The following is a 15,236-nucleotide window of genomic DNA, read 5'->3' on the forward strand; positions in this document are numbered from 1 at the left end:
ATAGACAGAAGCAGATGGATTTGCATTCTGCTTGTAAATTGATAATACACACATAACGGTAGCAACAACCCTGAGGGTTTAGGTGCCCTAAAAGTTAACCCATTAAGACCGGGAAATGTATCTGTATCACTTTCAGATTTATTTGGCTATTCAAAGATAGCAGATATACAAGCTTGTAGATCTGCTGTTTTTGAAAAATCGTGAATGTGTGCAAATCATTGAATATATATATTTTTAACTAAAATCTTTGCTTCTGGGGTCTTCTAAATCATAAACATATATATTTTTGTTGCTTTATCAGTGGTTCGCAAACCTTTTCCATGTTAAGGACCCCCAAAATGATACGTATTTGACCCCGGACCCCCATCTCAAAATGTTGTTCCAGGGACCCCCCAGAAGCAAAGATTTGAGTAAAAAAAAATTGCTTTAAAAATATATATATATTCAAAGATTTGCACAAATGTTCACACATTTTCAAAAAATAGCAGATCTACAAGCTCGTAGCGCGGCACTCGGTGCCGCGCTATGAGCTTGTAGATCTGCTATTTTTTAATAGCCATAGAAATCTAAAAATGACACGCGTGCTGCGTTCCCGCTCTTAATAATGGTTTAAATGAACGCTCTGGATTTGACCGTGCCTGACGTTTTGTTTGCTGGATACAGGACTGTATATCCTGTATCCAGTAAATGAATCACGTGTAGACAGCACAGGAAGTGAAAGTGCCCAAAAAGAAGGAAATGCTGCCATAAATTAATAATGCTTCTTTTCTATTGTATGTGTTTTGCCTGATATATTAAAAAAAAGAAAGAAAAAAAAAACTATTCTGGAGCTGCAAAGTGCCGAGACAGTCCCTGCTTTTCAGAGTTGTTGCTACTAGAACACCTGTTCATGGGAACGTGACGGCTGCAGGCCATCTTGAAATATTGTTTTTGAGGAGGTTTGGCAATAGTTTGATAGATAGGAGTATATAGTTCCTTCTCTTTTTTTTAGAGGACCAATGCTTGTTTTAACCCTTTTAGACCGGGGAAGCGTCATTTTAAAGATTTCTTTGACTGTTCCAAAAATAGCAGATCTACAAGCTCATAGCGCCGCGGATAGCTTGTAGATCTGCTATTTTTGAAAAATCATGAAAATTGGTGCAAATATTTGATTATTATTTTTTTAGCAGAAATTTGTAACTCAAATCTTTACTTCTGGGGAGGTTACCTGGAACAAAACATTTTACAAATGTTCGCTTTAAAAAGTATATATTCCAAGATTTGCACAAATGTTCAGGATTTTTTCTAAAATAGCAGATGAATCTGCTATTTTTGAGTAGCCAAACAAATCGTAAAAATATTTTGTGTCATTTTAACTTAAATTGACACAAATGATACTTTCCCGGTCTTAATGGGTTACGGCACTCTAAGGGATGATAGGCATAAACATCTGTTTGGTTTTTTAATCTCAATTAAGAGCCTATAACCTGACTATGAGTTGGTATTCCAGAGACGTTGTGCATGAAAAATTGGCGAATAATACCTGTCATTCTGATGTTGTTTTTTTGGTTTAGTTATTATCTGCTGATTGCCTGACTCATTAATTGTCAGTGTTTATGCTTTATTCCACTGCATACGTGTGCAATGCAATGGAACAAAAGTATAGAATGGTATATTCTTGTTCTTTTTATGACTACGGTAGTTTTTCAATTATGGGTGTGACAAGGTATACCGGAACTTGAAATGGGTGTTTATTACCTGTATATCATATCCTATGGGCAACTGGAGGCCCGGGGGGTCACACGCGGCCCCCACCTTCACTTAATCGGGCCCGCGGATTAATATCGGAATAGTGATATATTATTGATTTCAGATGTTACAATTCCAAACATGCAAACATGACCCGCTTTAATTACTTCAGTCTATATTAGTAGTTTAATTACTTTTTTTTTTTGTCCAATGTATTTGTATTTAAGTTCATAAAGTTAACTTAAGTATAACTAAATGCATTTGAAATGAAGTAAAATACTTTTCATTCCAATTCCGAAATAGCAGAATACAAGCAATACAAGCTCAAGACACGTTTTGAGCTTGTAGATCAGCCATTTTTGTACAAGATACATACATTTGTACAAGATACGATACAAGCTCAAATACAAGGTCGTTTTGAGCTTGTAGATCATACTAGAATAGATAGGCATACTAGAATGACGAAAAAAGTGATATGGTAAATATGGTGGCCATCATCAAAGTTGCATCACGCCTGCTGTATATATATATCATACTGTAACTATAGAAGTAGTGATGATAAATCTCTCCATTCATTCCTCATTAACATACACTGATTTATTATCGGTTGCCAGATGGCGTCACGAACCGAAAATAGCAGAAGTACGTATGCTGCAAGTATATACTGTAAAATCACCCTTTATGGTGGAATCGGTATAGTCTCTCCAGACAGGTGTGTTGGCTCCCACAGTCTTCAAACGTCCTGTACTTTAGGAAGCTCTGAAAACGAGGAAAACATTTAAGTTGAACGTCCCAACGCCCTCTCTACTTCTGTTTCACCTCTGCTGTCGTGTAAATAACTTATACCAAAAATAATTAGTCGAAGCCTATCTAGTACGTAGCTGCTTAGCAGGAATCACATTATTTTAAAGATTTTTAAATATATTTCCGTGAACATCGCTGACTATGGCTTCCTGATATCAACTTTTATGGGGTGGAATTACAGACCGTAGCGTTCGATTACTGTGGAAGAGGATGGTCTGGCTTGAGAGACTATGGTATCAGTGATTAGTGTCATCAAAGTTGTTCGTTGACGTTACATTAAAATACACTGAGGCGAGCACTGAGCGTACAAATGATAGTCACACGCAATCCATGTCGATGATCTTAAGACAAATTCACTCACAGTCTGTTACATGAAGTCATACCTAACGTGTTACATAAAGGCACAGCCAACATGTTGTATGCTCATTACAATAACATTCAGAAGGTGCGCTCCGTAGAGCGCGGATCTCCACCAGCCATTGTTTTTTTTTTAACCCATTGAGACCTGAAGCCGATTCTACATGTCTCCTAAATCTCAACAGTATTCTGAAAAACATATGTTTCTATATCAGTGGTGCTCAATCTTTTTCATGTCAAGGACCCCCAAAATTATATGTATTTGGCCGCGGACCCCCATCAAAATATTTTGTTACAGGGACTCCCCAGAATCAAAGATTTTAGTTAAAAATGTTTGCTTAAAAAATATATATATTCAAAGATTTGCACACATTTTCATATTTTTTCAAAAATAGCAGATCTACAAGCTCGTAGCGCGGCACTCGGTGCCGCGCTACGAGCTTGTAGATCTGCTATTTTTGAATAGCCCAAAGTGTAAAATAATGCTTTTTAGCTCAAATCTAAAAATGACACAGTTCTAGGTCTTAATGGGTTAAATAAGGTTGTGAATTAACTGTGTACTTCTTTTGATTCAGTGAACTTGTGTTTCTTGTTTCAAAAGCTCTTTCAGTAGGCAATGTGCAGCTGTGGTAACGCACCTTCACTTAACGTATTTTTTGTTGAGATCTCTCTTTCTCTCTCTCTCTCATATGACTGTCTCTATTTGTGTTGCGGTGCATGCACGGCACGCAGTGTATGTCACGAAACACGATGTGTCTGTGTGTATGTATGTGTGTGTGTGTGGGGACGGCACATACATGTGTCATAGTTTACCGTGCTTGCTATGTGTGTGTGACTGACTGTGTGTGTACATTGTATTGGTTACTGTGTGTGTCTGAGGAGTTAAAGGGATATTTCACTTTCAAAAAAACTTTTGGTAATTTTATCATCTACTCAGGCCTTTGTGAGCCCCCCAGACAGTTTTTAAGTTGCTTGATTAATTATTTAGATATTTGATATTCATTTTATCAGACACGCCCCCTTCCTATACAAACCCATTGTAACTTCAAACTCCATTTTAACCATGTTGGATTCATCAAAAACACCCGTCCTTGGTTCTGCTGACTCACCCTGCCCTCCTAATGCGTGAGGGGGCCGTGTTTTTCCGATTACTTTTTTCATTTATTTTATTTAATTTTTTTATTGTATTTTGTTTTTTTCATTTTCCAAAAAAAATATTAAAAATAAATGAAAAAAGTAATGAATATCAAATATCTAAATAATTAATCAAGCAACTTAAAAACTGTCTGGGGGGTTCACAAAGGCCTGAGTAGATGATAAAATTACCAAAAGTTTTTTTGAAAGTGAAATATCCCTTTAAAACTGCTGAATATAATGGTCACTGTCTGGTAAAAGCATTCACAAAAACATATTTAATTACATGGTTGTCACTGACAGATTGGGGTAAAAGTATTGAGTGTCTTCCTTGGCTTACTGGCCGCGTGCACTAAAGATAGGTCGCTGATTGGTCCAGCAGTTCAGACAGACAGACAGACAGACAGACAGACAGACAGACAGACGGACACACAGATGGATTGAAGTTCTCTGTCGCCGCAACTGATCATCAGTCATTTGGATCCCATAGAAAGAAGCCGTGTATGTCTCATATAGAAGCATGTTGTTCAGCGAAAATAGCCGATCTACAAGCTCTCAATTTCACCTCCTCTCCTTTTCACACTGTTTCACAAACCACACATTTTTATTTTTGCTTTAATCCATGCAGACAGACAGACAGACAGACAGACAGACAGACAGTCGTCCTGCCTTTGGCCGGTGGAGATGATGAGAAATGCATTAGTTGGACCTGTAGAGGAGCACGGATATCGTTTTGTCCCGTTCCAGTGGCATAGCGGCACACTGGATTATTGTTTGGTCTACCTTTTAGTTTTTGTAATGATTGGAGGGTAAAGTGCCGGGACAGATTTCCTCTCGAGTAAAGCAAGTAACAAAATGCTAATGAATGTTTTGGAGGTTGTTTCCCTTTGTTTTGCTGTGCGGGTAAAGGTGATTCTTGTCTCATTGTATAACTCTTCTTCCCTAAACCTTAATATAACCCATGAGCCTTCTTCACCTGAACTGAGAAACCTTCAACCCTTCCTCCTCCATATCATACATGTTCATCATTGTGCTTTGTTTAGCCTATTAGTAAGTCTTTGTAAGTCAAATGACAAACCTGTTGATTTTTATTGTTTTGTTTTCAACCGGCTGAAGTTCTCTGTGCTTTTTGAAACTGTGAAACTGCGTTTAGGAATGCCACGCCCCCTCTTCGCCCCTCTTTTGCCTTTTGTTTCCCGGTCTTTGTAGAATAGCCTTACATTCTCTGCCAAACGTTCACATTGGGTTTGAATTAAGATTGTCACACTTTATTACAGGATTGAAATTATTGAAATAAAGATTGTCCTCTTTTTTTTTTTACTTCCTTGTTTGACTGTCGTTTTTTTTGGGGCCCCTCGCTTATAAGTCGTTCATTGTCTCCGCCAGGCCGAAAGGCATGGCGAGAGAGTATGTTTTGCCCCCTGTCCGTCCGTGTGTGTGTGTGTGTCCGTCCTTCTGTCTGCAACCAGCTAATCTCCGCCACCGTTGACCCGGTCGCTGTGAAACTGCGCACACACACTCCCTGGATGCCACAGCAGAACCTCTGCCCCACATTTTTCAGATCAGCCTGTCATAGCGCCACCATGAGGCCGACTTTTGCTTAACAAATTTTTTTATATTACTCCTACAGATTTTGTCCAAAAAACACACAAATCGGTACACAGTATCTCCAAAGCCATGTGATCAACACGGATCTGTCTGATTTTCCATATTCCTTCCTGATTGGCTAAAATTGGCTTCCAAAGTTTGCAGGATTGGTTCATTTTTAACAAAATGCCTGAAATCATGAAAGCAGCATGCAATTTTCCTGAAATTTTCCACGTAGATTTCCACTTGGCCCAGGAAGAAATGCCACTTGAAAACGTTCAAATCAGCCTCATGGTGGCGCTATAACAGGCCGATTCACGTTTTTAGCTATAACTGTACCGATCTGCGTGAAACTTTGCACGCACACTCCCTAGAGGCCAAGGAAAAACATTTGCCCTCCATTTTTCACATGCCTTTTAGAGCGCCAGCAGGAGGCTGAGTTTTGTAAAACAATGTTTTTGCTCCTTCAGATTCTGTCCAAAAATCACGCAAATCGGTACACAGTATCTCTATAGTCATGTGATCAAGATGGATGTGTCCGACATTTCATATTCCATCCTACTTGACTAACATTGGCTTCCAAAGTTTGCAGGATAGGTCAGTTTTGAACAAAATTCCTCAAATCATGAACGCAGTGTGCGATTTCCGTGAAATTTTGCACGCAGATTCCCACTAGGCCGAGGAAGAAATGCCACCCTTTTCACATTGGCCTGTTATAGCGCCACCAGCAGGTCTAATTTAGCAAACCACATTTTTGGAACAAAATGCCTGAAATCATGAATACAGTGTCCGATTGCCGTGAAAGGCCTAAGAATAAATGGCACCCTTTTCACATTGGCCTATTATAGCGCCACCAGGAGGCCACAATAATCTACCTGACCTGGCGGAGACTGGTGCTCCGAGGAGCACTTTTTCTAGTTTGAGCTGTTTTTCTTTCTCTCAATATGTTTTTCCATTTTAATTACTACATCTGAAGTAATTAATACATTTCTCCATTAGGCTCCCATTTCACACCTGTGCTTATTAATCATAGCGTGCCCTTTCACAATCCAATGCAATCCTAAGTAGAGGTATATCTACTCAATTATGGCTGACCTAATCAAGTTTTGCACACCTGGCTTTAACAGAAGCTGATTGCATTACTTGATGCGAAACCCATGTATTTCTCTTTGGGGAATGCGGGCGATGTGTGTGTGTGTGTGTGTGTGTGTGTGTGTGTGTGAGAGAGAGGGAGGAGCTGTGTAGAACGTGACTCCACATAATGAGAAAAGTCACACATGTAAAGTCATGGTGGAACGTTCTCAGACCAGATTTTAAGACACCAAAATTGTGTGTGTGTGTGTGTGTGTGTGTGTGTGTGTGTGTGTGTGTGTGTGTGTGTGTGTGTGTGTGTGTGTGTGTGTGTGTGTGTGTGTGTGTGTGTGTGTGTGTGTGTGTGTGTGTGTGTGTGTGTGTGTGTGTGTGTGTGTGTGTGATTAAGACCTGAGGCCGATTCTACAAATGCCTTCTAAATCAGTAGTTCTCAAACTTTTTTGGGCCCAGGACCCCCAAATTCATATATATTTGGCTGTGTCCCCCCCCCCACCTGAAAATGTTTTGTCAGGGACCCCCAGATGAGAAGATTACACATTACTGCTTCTATTCTCACACACACACACACACACACGCGCACACACACACACCCTTTCTACACAGACTGTTAGAATAGAAGAACAAAGAAGCTTTGTTCATCTTTAATGTCACTTTATTCACAAGACTATTTATACTGTGTCTTAGAGCAGTGCTGCTCACACTGTGAGCAGCACTTAATGTACAACATTGTTTTCTCACTCAACAGTTAACAGACCAACATACAGTATAAGTGAATACAGGGTATCTGCACATTTATAAAGAGACCATTTAAGGACTTTTAAGACCTTTTTAATACAGATCAAATTAAATAAAAATAAGACCATTACAGCGTCAAAAGTAATCAACAAGCTATACTATAAAAAATGCTCAAACATTTGCCAAGTTGTCAAATATGACTTAAGAAAGAGGCAGAACTAATTTAAATAGCAGATACATGCACACAACACACTGTCCCTCATTTATCAACGCAGCGTATAAACCGGCGTATATTTTTCCATATATTCGGCCGTAAGTCACATTTATCAACGAATCCTACACAGCCGATCCGAGCGTACATCAGGGTCGGAGCTTTGATAAATCTCACGTCTGAAAACGAGCGTCATTTAAATAACACGCCCTTAAATATTCACAAAACGCCTCGACTTCACGACATGAAGAACCAGAATACGACCCAAACAAAGCATGAAAAGCCAATAAGAAAGAGTTTCCCCTGCTCGCCTCGCCACACACGCACATGCACACGCCCCTCTCTCTCTCTCTCTCTCTCTCTCTCAATCTCTCTCTCTCTCTCTCTCTCACACACACAGACACACACACACACACACACAGACACAGACACAGACACACACACACGCCCAACTTTGTCTTTCATGTAATCCGTAGCGTAGCGGTACAATCTTTGTGACGTAGGATTGTAGCCTACATGAATGACATATTATGATACCAATCACATCGCCATGAATGGAATACGTTTGTATATTAATTTATTTAACCCATACCGAGCAGTGCGCGTTCGAGTTACACTAAATTAAAGCCGTCTTGTAGGCTATTCCATTTTCCCAGTGAGACTCGGACCGTGGGACGGGCGAGTCCCGTCCCGCTCCGCATTAATGAGAGATAGCCTGGAGAGAACATTAATGGATGAAGGCTGGTGTGTGTTGGTCCATGGGTTAAATGTCTGATCTCCCGGTGGCCATGAAAATATAACAGCAGCGCCGCTGCACCGGTCTAAACATGGTGAAAATATATTACTAAGGTGTAATATTACTAAGTGAAAATATATTACTAAGGTGTAATATTGACAATTGTGTGAAGATATATTACTAAGGTACACAAGGTACACATGTAATATTGGCAATTGTGTGTGTTGTAGTTGTGTTGTGGCGAGGGCCACTGCACTTTACTGCATTTTACTGCTTTTATTTTATTTTATTTTATTTTTAGTCTGATAACTCCATCCGGAGGATTTAGTGAATTATCCTCTGGGGCACGTCGACACGTTGTGGACCCTCCAGGGCAGATCCTTTTGTCTATGTTTATTCTATATATCTTGTATAACCCCGATATCATTCTCAGGGGTGTACGGTGTGTGGTTTGGATGTGATAAGTTAGCAGATCCCCTGGGCTAGTCCACACGTGGTAAACATGGTGAAAATATATTACTAAGGTGTAATATTACTAAGTGAAAATATATTACTAAGGTGTAATATTGACAATTGTGTGAAGATATATTACTAAGGTACACAAGGTACACATGTAATATTGGCAATTGTGTGAAGTGTGGATATTTCTTTAGCTGTGTTGTAGAGGACAGTGGCCACTACATTTAAGTTATATCCATTTGTGTTGTAGTTGTGTAGTGGCGAGGGCCACTGCATTTTACTGCATTTTACTGCTTTTATTTTATTTTATTTTATTTTTGTTTGCTTTATTGTTAAATTGGTTCTAACTGTAATTGTATCCTTGCTCTGTAAAGCACTTTGAGCTGCATTTCATGTCATGAAAGGTGCTATACAAATAAAGTTTATTATTATTTATTATTATTAAACTCCCGAAAGTGCCCTCGCAGAAGCGCTCGTATATTTTGAAAATAGCAGATCTACAAGCTCACAACGCGTCGCGTTGGGAGCTTGTATAGCAATGCAGCCAGATGCAGCAATGCAGTCAGATCTGCAATCTTATCTGAACGACTGTTAAAGCAGTTTGTTTAAATTACTTTATAAAATGTTATATTTTCACAGGGATTATTTATTAGTGTAGATTTACATTTATGAGTGGATTATGTGTCCAGATGCCTGTCAGACAGTCAGACAATGCTGCTCCGCAGGTCTAGGATGGAATAAACGGGTGCAGCCAACGTCAACAACTGGTCTCTACCAGACGTGAGATCTCAGCCTACGGTAGGATGAAGCCCACGTCAGGATATATTGATAAATGCCGAAAGGTGCGGTGATCTTGCCGTACGCCCATTATTTGGGCTGCACCGCGTTGATAAATGAGGGCCATTGCATTTGTGAGGCGTTGTGAGCTTGTAGATCTGCTATTTTCACAATATTTATCTGTGGAACCGAGTCAGACAAAATGTATTGCCTCAACTCCTACAATTTCAAGTCCTTATCAGGGTGGGGGGTCCCCAGTTCAAATATAATTGTTTTGGGGGGAACCCAGTTCAAATTTGATTATTTTGGGGGGCACCAGTTCAAATATGATTGTTTTGGGGGGGTCTCCAGTTCAAATATTATTATTTTGGGGGGTCCTCAGTTCAAATATGATTATTTTGGGGGGTCCTCAGTTCGAATATGATAATTTTGGGGGGTCCCCAGTTAAAATATGATCATTTTGGGGGGTCGTGGCCTGAACAGTTTGAGACTTAAGTCTAAAAACACAAATATAATATTTCACCAGGAATATCAAATCCATAAAGTAATGATTACATCATAACAAGACAAATGGTACCAAGAAGGTGTATGAATACAAGAGGAGAACAACGTATTAATATAGATTATTAACCACTTTAAGCCCCTATTATACTTCATCATACAAAGCAAACATAGCTGATCTACAAGCTCACAAAGCAGGCTGAGAGAAAAAACAATTAAACAATGAAGAAACGATTCTGGACTCGTGACATGAGACAAAACAGAAGTGTGATCTACTTGAGGTCACACAACTCAGCAGTGGATCCAGATAAAAACTGATTTAGCTTAAATCCAGCATGGAGGTTGTGTGTGAACGTGGTGTGGACTGTGTGGAGGAGAGTCATGGTGTCAGACACACTGTAGAAGGACAGAGTACCTGCACTGTGGTCCAGGTACACTCCTACTCTGGAGGACACACGGCCTGGGATGCGAGTATTAATGCCTCTGTGTGTGAAACTATAAGCTAGTTTGAAACACTCTAAAGACCATGATTTATCATTGGATCCAAATCTACATTCACCACCAGACCTTGTTCTGCTGATATCTTTATATGAGACTGCTATACCAACCTGTTCACTCCACTCAACCTCCCAGTAACAGCGTCCAGTCAGACCATCTCTAATCAGAACCTGATGACACACTCCAGTGAATCTCTCTGGGTGATCAGGATATGATTGTGGTTCGCCCATCACTGTTACTTTTCTGTTCCCTTTAGACAGAGACAGGAGTTGATGAGCTGTGTTTGGATCCAGTGTGATTGGACGTGAATATTGTAAGAAGTCAGCTCTGGTCTTGGGTTCTGCTGGTGTTGACAGTAAAACATCCACTCTGTTCACTGTCTCTGAGACGTTTGTCCCTTCCTCTGTAAGAATGGCCTCTAGTCTGTCTCTCATCTTGGACACGGCCACGATCACATCTTCAAAGTATCTCAGAGGACGGACATTGCTGCTGACTGGGTGTGTAGATTCACTGATCCTTGAGAGGGAGAAGGTGTAACGCTGTAGAAAATGGATGTGATCCTCTGTGAGCGAGAGCTGCTCCAGCTCAGCGTGTCTCCTCCTCAGCTCAGTGACCTCCTGCTCCACACGCCTCCTCAGTTCTTCAGCACGACTCACTTCACGTTCCTGCTGCTCTTTGATCAGCTCCCTCACCTCAGATCGTCTTCTCTCCATGGAAGAGATGAGCTCAGTAAAGATGGTGTCACTGTCCTCCACTGCTCTGTCAGCACAGTGGTTGATGGACTTCACCTCCTGGTGAAGCACCTTCACGTCTTTCTCTCTCTCCTGGATTCTCTGCTGGATGTTCTGCTGACTCGTATCGAGCTCTTTCTGTCTCTCAGTACGTTCTGCTGCAGCTGAGATCGTATCGTGACCTTTGTGTTCGTCCACGGAGCACAGAGAACAGATACACTGCTGATCGGTACGACAGAAAAGCTCACTCAACTTGTTGTGACGAGAGCAGATGTCCTCCTGAAGCTCGCTGGAGGCTTTGACCAGCTTGTGTTTCTTAAAGGCAGGAGACTGATAGTGAGGCTGGAGGTGAGTGTCACAGTAAGAGACCAGACACTGAAGACAAGTCTTCACAGCTTTCAGTCTCCTCCCAGTGCAGAAATCACAGGCCACATCTCCAGGTCCAGCGTAGCAGTGATCAGGAGGAACATCTTGGAGTCCTGTTGATAGATTGATACATTATATTATTAAAGATGGGGTGCCATGATATTTTTCAACCCTAAAACCTGATCATAAGGTATTATTATTATGTAAGGATTTTTTTCAAAAAAATAAAAGTGTACAGTAAGTGTTAAAATGTTGTTTTTATGTGGACACGCCTCCAGTTCATTAAGTATACCTGGTTCTCACCTTAGCACCTCCTCCACCACCTTAGCACCACCCACCTGTCCTAGTCCCTCCTCCTCCTCATGCCCACACCTGTTGTGTTATGATAATGAGGGGGAGGGTATGGCTTTGTGATGTCACTAAAGCGCTGTTTCTCTATTGGCACATTTGACCCTCAAGGTTTCAGCCTCCAGGAAGAAACTCCAAATAGTCAGAGAAGACATAAAACACCATAAAAACACCACCGGGGGGCTTAATGAAGTTCTATCAACCTCATAGACACATGAAAAACAGAAAAAGTGCAAAAACATGGCACCACCTCTTTAATCTGATTAAAATGTATTTCATTTGTATGTGCCTGTATGTACCCTCATATGTGGTAGCCTATAGGAGCCAGCATGTCTCTGCTGCCTGATAACTATTGTTTTATTACTGACTCTCTGTGTTAACACCAGTGGTGTAAAGTAACTAAGTACAATTTTGCGGTGAAACCGCCCCTATAAGTGAGGTTTGGATATTTGTACAACAAATCCTGCGCTGTGATTGGCCAAAAATGTACAAAAATGAACAAAAATGTACCCCGCCTAACCCTGCACCGAGATTGGCCAATCACAGTCTATTCAGGACTGTGATTGGCCAGTGTCACATGACACATGTGCATAGCCCTATATATGGTTTCTTCCATCATAAAGAGTGTTTCAATAAATGTATTAATTTTTTGTACATGATTGGTTGACTCCATTCAGTATTGTGATTAGCTAGCAATACACCGCCCACTTCACACAGGGTGTGATTTTTACTGTACTGGAGTATTTCTGATTTTCAGTACTTTTACTTCTACTCCACTACATATCAGAGGCAAATATTGTACTTTTTGATACATTTTGATGCGAATACTTTTGTACTTTTACTCAAGTAAATTTTGAATTCCGGACTTTTACTTGTAACAGAGTACTTCTACATTGCAGTATTGATACTTTTACTTAAGTCAAACATTTAAGTACTTTTTCCCACCACTGCTTAACACCAATCAGTGTCAGACTGTGTGTCTAATTATGTTTTCCCTTCAAGACAGCCTGTAGACAAGATGTATTTCCAGGGGTCCACACTGACTTTGATAAAGTGAGTGAAGTGAGTGAACGGCCATACATTGTACAATTGAATTGAAACTTGAAACACATGGTGCTGAAGTATGTTAAAACTGCATGACTTTGGTACACATGCCAGACTACTTTACAATAAGGTACTTGCTACACAACTACAACAATCATTTTCAGTTACAAAATGTTGAAAATTGTTCAGGTAAAACTTATTTTTAATTGTTTTACAGCTGTACTGTACTGTATCATTCTGGTGTACTCTGACCTTACAATAAAAATATTACTTGCATAAAACAATCCAAGTCAATGCCGTATCAACTGTTAAATGAGCCTATAAATGTATACAGTATCTTATCTTATCTGATATGCACCGCTCCATAGATCACTGATCAAACACATTTCATTATGTTATAAATATGGACTCAAGGTTTACGGTTTCACTGTTACTTTATAAATATAAAACATTTGAGTACATATACGGATGGAGGAATGCAGGTATAGTACTTAAATGGTAAATATGAATTACTATTAATTGGAGTGGAGTTAAATTATTTTTCTCAAAACCATTAACATACGGCAGCCTGGGAGGGTCATTTTGTTTTTCTTTGAGGACTTGGCGGGCCGGATTCAGATGGTCAAAGGGACCGGTTCCGGCCCCCGGGCCGTATGTTGCCCATGTGTGAGATAGACGGACAACTGGATGACGTCATGAGAAGAATGAACCAGCGTTTATCACGATACGTGTTTACATTTCTGTACTCACTGTTTAAACTTCAGAAAACTCTCTGGAAGCATCAGCTTCATCACTAATCATTTCCCACGCTTATAAGATATTTTCTCTGGATAAACCCTATAATATTTTTGTCTGTACATATTGTATTTTGGTGTTATTGGGCGGTGAAACCGCCACCGCCCCTATATTTGAGGTTTGGAAATTGCACCCCCCCAACCCTGCGCTGTGATTGGCCACCAGTGTACCCCCCTAACCCTGCACCGTGATTGGCCAATCACAGTCTATTCAGGACTGTGATTGGCTAGTGAAACATGACACATGTGCATAGCCCTATAAATAGGACTATGCACTTAAAAAAAACACATTTATGTTTTTTTTTTAAGTTAGGGGTGTAATATTGGTCCACAATATTACTTTTCTTTAAGTGAACTTCCATCACTGTGATGACCACTGTGACCACACCGCCCACTTCACTCTGGGTGTGATTTTTTATGCTATGTTGAAGGATTTTGTCTCATCCTTTTAGACCAAGTGTATCACTGTACTGCATTTCTGTCTAATAAAATATTCAATCAATCAATCAATCAAACAGACAGACAGACAGGCAGTGAGCTGTATTTACAAGAGAACTTAAAGGTCTCACCTGTCTTCTTCAGGCTCTCCACCACATCAGCCAACATGGTGTTTTTCTTCAGAACAGGTCTTGTGATGAAGGTGTGTCTGCACTGTGGACAGCTGAACCTCCCTCTCTGATCATCCTGGTTCCAGAATCCCTCGATACACCTCCTGCAGTAGCTGTGTCCACAGGGAACAGTCACTGGATCCTTCAGTAGATCCAGACAGATAGAACAACGCAACTGTTCCTGATCCACTTGAACTTTCTTCTTTTGTTCCATCTATGAAATAAAACCTCAATTAAAACTTTGATGAACTGTATAGAACTGTAATACAACCATAAATAAATATGTCTAATAGAACTTTAATACAATTATAAATAAATATGTATAATAGAAAAAAGAGGGTAAAGAAAAAAAGGCGCACTGATATGAAAACACACGCACGCACGCACGCACGCACGCACGCACGCACGCACGCACGCACGCACGCACGCACACACACACACACACACACACACACACACACACACACACACACACACACACACACACACACACACACACACACACGACACCAGCCTAATCAACATTCAACACAAAACCTCTCCATATTATGACAGCTGGCTTGTTAAGAGGAGTCAGATCTCTCACTACTTTGTTTTCCATAACAATAGATTGTCTAAACTCTGACTCTACAGGCTGTGCATAGCCAGGGTCTATCAGTACATTAAGACCGGGAAAGCATCTGTGTCATTTTAAGATTTCTTTGGGCAATTCAAAAAATTGCAGAT

At 40.3% G+C, this 15,236-nt stretch overlaps 1 protein-coding gene across 1 annotated transcript; it reads right to left on the reverse strand.

The window, feature by feature from the left end:
- Positions 1-10,388: 10,388 nt before the first annotated feature.
- LOC308077624 (E3 ubiquitin/ISG15 ligase TRIM25-like) lies at positions 10,389-14,724 on the reverse strand (the record flags this gene model as incomplete). The annotated part of the gene is made up of 2 exons (XM_080418382.1): positions 10,389-11,829; positions 14,472-14,724. 2 exons carry the CDS (start codon positions 14,722-14,724, stop codon positions 10,394-10,396), a joined length of 1,689 nt encoding a protein of 562 aa, XP_080274508.1. The 3' UTR covers positions 10,389-10,393.
- Positions 14,725-15,236: the final 512 nt, after the last annotated feature.

Source organism: Gymnoscopelus braueri, assembly GCF_963280865.1.
Source record: "Gymnoscopelus braueri genome assembly, chromosome: 21".
Taxonomy (NCBI): domain Eukaryota; kingdom Metazoa; phylum Chordata; class Actinopteri; order Myctophiformes; family Myctophidae; genus Gymnoscopelus; species Gymnoscopelus braueri.